The sequence below is a fragment of the Apaloderma vittatum genome, unplaced genomic scaffold, assembly GCF_000703405.1.
Source record: "Apaloderma vittatum isolate BGI_N311 unplaced genomic scaffold, ASM70340v1 Scaffold37196, whole genome shotgun sequence".
NCBI lineage: Eukaryota > Metazoa > Chordata > Aves > Trogoniformes > Trogonidae > Apaloderma > Apaloderma vittatum.
Window position 1 is genome coordinate 1 of NW_009720738.1, and position 5,430 is coordinate 5,430.

General features: G+C 40.7%; 1 protein-coding gene across 2 annotated transcripts; it reads right to left on the minus strand.

Annotated features, from left to right (window-relative positions):
* Window positions 1–1,310: 1,310 nt before the first annotated feature.
* Window positions 1,311–4,898, minus strand: LOC104269389 (tubulin alpha-3 chain). 2 transcript variants are annotated; one of them, XM_009871105.1, is made up of 5 exons: window positions 4,860–4,898; window positions 4,437–4,659; window positions 3,782–3,930; window positions 2,221–2,901; window positions 1,311–1,624 (listed from the first exon to the last, which is right to left on the minus strand). In XM_009871105.1, the coding sequence occupies exons 2-5, from the start codon at window positions 4,555–4,557 to the stop codon at window positions 1,328–1,330; spliced, it is 1,248 nt and encodes a 415-aa protein (XP_009869407.1). In that variant the 5' UTR covers window positions 4,558–4,659; window positions 4,860–4,898; the 3' UTR covers window positions 1,311–1,327. The 2 variants fall into 2 exon arrangements, with proteins under 2 accessions (XP_009869407.1, XP_009869408.1); XM_009871106.1 differs by lacking the exon at window positions 4,860–4,898 and having other exon boundaries at window positions 4,437–4,671.
* Window positions 4,899–5,430: the final 532 nt, after the last annotated feature.

The window sequence follows — 5,430 nt, forward strand, 5'->3', positions numbered from 1 at the left end:
CCTCCCGAGTGCGAGAGCGAAGGCGTTCTGTGTTTCACATGGAAGAGTTGTTCCTTTAGAAGTCTATAAACTGTGCATACACGGTGTGGTTTATAGATAGTAGTTACAAGTGTTCCTGAAACTAATTCGTGTCTGGTTATCTAGCACATGTAGCTCCTCTTCTCCCTCCTGGTTTTATAGAAGGAAAAAACCCACAAACCTACAAAAGGCCAAACAAAAACCCTAAAGGCTTTTTCTTCATTTCAAGATTTCAGGACTAAAAAATAAAATAAAGAAGTTTTTAGCTGAGCCATATACTACAATTTAACTGTTTCCCGGTGGCTATAAGGTTATATTAATGTGAACATACTGTTAAAAGACATTTGATTTTATTTTACTAGGCCAGTGTAGGACTGTAAAAAATGACAATGCTCTTTTAAAGCAGGTAACACCTGCTCTTTTCATTTTTAGCTGAGCAAATGCAGGTGGGGTGCTGGTTGGAAAATTTTACTTTTTTCTTTGCATGTCACCCCTCCTTTTTTTAAAAGTAGCATGTTTTATGTCATTCACAAGTAATGTGTAGTAAGTGCTAGTTCTGTTCAAAACTGTAATGGTATCTGCCGTTAACTAGGCAGGAAAATTACTTGAGTATAGCCTCATTCAGGTAATTCATGTTGGAGATTTTAACATCAGCCTTCTGTGAAACCAGCCTTACTGGGAAATGTCGTCAGGAAAGATTAGATTCCTTTGTACTGTGTGGACAGGCTTGGAAAAGTAACAGTTATTAGTTACTATATTATGTTATTAGTACTATAAAAGCCTGACGGAGCAGTTTCCTGCTTGTGAGAAACGAAAAATGAGAGTACGTCTCAGAACATGTTGAGATCACAGGAAAGCGCACACAACTTCCTCATCTCTTCTGTAATTTGCACATGACTAGATGCTATCAAAACCCGCAATTTCAAATGCTCCTTACTTAGCGAGTTTACACACAAATAGTAAAGAACGAAAAAAAAAGAGAAGGTAGAACCTTTAAAACTTTATTTGAAAACAATCAAACAAGTGAACTGGGTTCTGCAAACATTTTTTTCTAAAGAAATTTTTCTAGACTTCAGTTTTCTAATACTCTTCTTCAGCCTCTCCTTCTACCGAGTCTATGCCAGCTTCTTCCTAATCTTTCTCAAGGGCAGCCAGATCTTCCCAGGCTTCAGAAAATTCTCCTTCCTCCATTCCTTCCCCAACATACCAATGCACGAAGGCTTTTATGTGAAAACAATCAAACAAGTGAACTGGGTTCTGCAAATCCTTTTTTTTTTTTTTTTAAATAATTTTTCTAGACTTCAGTATTCTAATATTCATCTCCCTCTTCAGCCTCTGCTTCTACTGAGTCTATGCCAACTTCTTCATAATCTTTCTCAAGGGCAGCCAGATCTTCCCGGGCTTCTGAAAATTCTCCTTCCTCCATTCCTTCCCCAACATACCAATGCACGAAGGCACGCTTAGCATACATGAGATCAAATTTGTGGTCGAGGCGAGCCCACGCTTCTGCAATAGCCGTTGTATTACTCAGCATACACACAGCCCGCTGCACCTTCGCCAGGTCACCACCCGGCACCACAGTTGGAGGCTGGTAGTTAATGCCCACCTTCGAGAAAACAAATGAAAACCTTCCTTAGGAGTGCTAAGGCTTAAAGACTTATTTCTGTTAACAATTAAAAATCACCATGGTTACGAATAAGTAAAATAGCTTACAATTATTTTGCACTTCATAAATATATCTAACAGGATTACTGCAGAATGACTGTTACAGAATCACAGGATGTCAGGGGTTGGAAGGGACCTCTGAGGATCATCTAGTCCAACCTTCATCCCAGCACACCCAACCACTACACCACAGCCTCAAGTGCCAGATCTACTTTTTTTTTAAACACCTCCAGGGTTGGTGACTCCACCACCTCCCTGGGCAGCCTGTTCCAGTGCCTCACCACTCGTTCAGGAAAGAACTTCCTCCCAATATCCAATCGAAACTTACCCTGACGCAACTTGAGGCCATTTCCCCTTGTCCTGTCATTAGTAATTAGAGAGAAGAGACCAGCACCAGCCTCACTCCAGCCTCCTTTTAGGTAGTTGTAGAGGGCAATAAGGTCTCCTCTCAGCCTCCTCTTCTCCAGACTAAACAAAAACTGTTACCTCTGAATACTAAAATTCAAACATGAAGCACTAAAAAAGTTAATGACGTACCTTAAATCCAGTTGGGCACCAATCCACAAACTGAATGGTACGTTTAGTCTTGATAGTAGCGATAGCGGCATTGACATCTTTTGGGACGATGTCACCCCTGTACAACATGCAGCAGGCCATGTACTTGCCATGGCGAGGGTCACATTTTACCATCTGGTTGGCTGGCTCAAAACAAGCACTGGTAATTTCAGCCACAGTTAACTGCTCATGATAGGCTTTTTCAGCGGAGATGACGGGGGCGTACGTTACCAGGGGGAAATGGATTCGTGGGTATGGAACAAGGTTAGTTTGAAATTCTGTCAGATCCACATTGAGGGCTCCATCAAAACGCAGTGAAGCTGTGATGGATGAAACAATCTGCCCAATTAATCGGTTTAAATTGGTGTAAGTAGGACGTTCAATGTCAAGGTTACGACGGCATATATCGTAAATGGCTTCATTATCTACCATGAAGGCACAGTCAGAATGCTCTAATGTCGTGTGGGTAGTTAGAATTGAGTTGTAGGGTTCCACTACGGCAGTGGAAACTTGTGGTGCTGGATAAATCGCAAACTCTAGTTTAGATTTTTTGCCGTAGTCAACAGAGAGCCTTTCCATGAGCAGAGATGCAAACCCCGAACCAGTGCCTCCTCCAAAACTATGAAAGATAAAGAAACCTTGCAGCCCTGTGCACTGATCGGCCTACAATGAGGTAGAAAAAAAAAGTGGGAGAAAAAAAGTTATTATTTTGGAGAAAGCAGTATTAAAATAATCATTCAAAAGTATTTTTTGTTAGATTGCTACAATAAAACCCCAGCATTCTTGAAAAGTAGTCTTCCTTTTTTTCCTTGCACCTCTTTCACTCAGAAATACCAGTGCCCCTGCATAACTTTTTCTGAATAGGAATATTTTGATATTTAAAAGTTGCTTCATGGTCTTTGATGCCATTTTACTACTATAAGCAAGAGCAGCTGTGCACCGCTGTGACAAGTTAAAATTACAGCTGGGTGACAGCTTTAGAATCGGTTTATGTTCCTATTCTAGCCTTCAGCACGTATCAATGAGATGTTGAAAACTTTTAATTTTTGCAATTTTAAATAGACAATCCATATTTCACTTTGAATCACATCATCCTATGTGAGTTTCTCACAATGTGATGTCAGGATAAAGAAGCCTTGAGAAGCAGTTAAAATTGCTAAGCATGCCACCAAAACCTGAGGTTTGGGAACTGAAAATACTTTGCGTGACACATAACGACATGATTCAAACTGAAAATAACAAGCAAACGAAGAAGTATAACAGGGTTGCTATACTTGTTTAAGGCTTTTATAATATATTTCCGAGGTATCCTTAAAATACTTTCAAAAAATGGTATTTCACAGCCTAAAGAATTTTAAATTTTACTAACTGCTTTTTTATTTAATGGGCAGGTGCGGGAGCAAGGAGGTAAAAGCCTTCTTTTGTTTTAAACAATCAAATATGCACAAAATTCTCAGGGATAACACATAGCAAAGCATCATTACAGGCAGCTATAGACCTGTGTCAATTATTTTAAATACTGTCTTGCAGCATGAATTCTTACCAGTTTGCGAATGCGGTCTAGTACGAGATCAACCATCTCTTTTCCAATAGTGTAACGGCCTCGGGCATAATTATTGGCTGCATCTTCTTTCCCAGTAATGAGCTGCTCAGGGTGGAATAACTGCCTATATGTGCCTGTACGTACTTCATCTACAAGAAAAATCCCAAAATACCAAATGTAAGTTTGACCTGTTCAGTTCTGTGTATGCTGCCTAGTAACTACTCACTAAGTGCACGTCAAAGGAGTGCAGACAGCATTCCTGATTATATGCAGCTTGTCTGAGTAGCCTAAAACCTTGACACAATTCAGCCCCTTCATTTAGCGAAGAACATCACTCACAAAGCGGTATTTCTCCTGGAGAACACACTCAGAGTACAAGTACAGACAAGATTCCAGATCGCAATTAAACAAAACTCTGGATGCAGTGCAGCAGTCTAGAAAGATTATCCAGACTGTAAGAAAGTGTTATTGTTTTCCACGTTACCTGTAGACCGTTATTTCATTTTTTAAAAATAGCAATAACCTCAAATGTCAAAATGGCATACAGACGGACAGCTTTTAAAATCAATAGTACTCTGAACAAACAAAAAAGACTGTAGGGAATCCACAGGGGATCTTCCCTTTTAACTGAAGATCGTTAACGTTGGGTACATACCAACTACAGTTGGCTCCAGGTCCACAAACACTGCTCTGGGAACATGTTTACCAGCTCCTGTCTCGCTGAAGAAAGTGTTAAATGAATCATCTGCGCCTCCAATAGTTTTATCACTGGGCATCTGACCATCAGGCTGGATCCCATGTTCAAGACAGTACAATTCCCAACATGCATTACCAATCTGAACGCCAGCCTGACCAACATGGATGGATATGCATTCACGCTGCAAATTAAAAACAGAACAACGATAATGAGATACGAAGCTACCTGTGATCGAGAATTTATTCTCATAATCACTAGCTATCTGTGGGCTGTATCTCTCCATGATCTTTCTCTGCTGCAGTATTCCCTGGTTGCTCCTGAGCGAGAATTTCACTGATCAAATTGTCTGCTGCTGGCAAGATTCTACACAGATGAGTTGACCTGGGATGACTTTGAGAGGGCTGAAGATCTTAAAGACAACATAGTCTCTATGACCGCACAAGGTGAATACAGATTCACCACCCCTTACCATGTTGCACATATATTACGTCTTTAATATTCTGCCTCTTCTCTTTCTGACCTTCCTTTACTTTTGGAGAATTTCTTTATATAATATTCACCAATTTCCTTGATTTCTTGTCAAACCCACCTAGAGGGGAACTGTTGCACTAATCTTTTCTGCAAAGCATCGTGTTTTCCTTTATAATAAGCATAAAGATATGTAGGCCCTAGGAATTCATACATATTTGTGCTTCTCTGTGAAATCATCTGAGAGACCCCATCAAATGTCATCTGCCCACTTTGAGCCAGCTCCTTGGATTCTGAGCAACCGTGCGGTGTCTGTTTCATCTCCAAACAGCTCGATTTTGTCTTACACCCGAAGCCGGTTTTCCAGCTATTACAGTGCCTCTAGGCAAAAGCAGAGCTGGAGAAGTGGTTCAGCCTGGGCTCTGCCCTTTCTGGCTCCCTGATCTGACTCTCGCGCCGTGGTTCTGTCACAATTGTCGCCCCC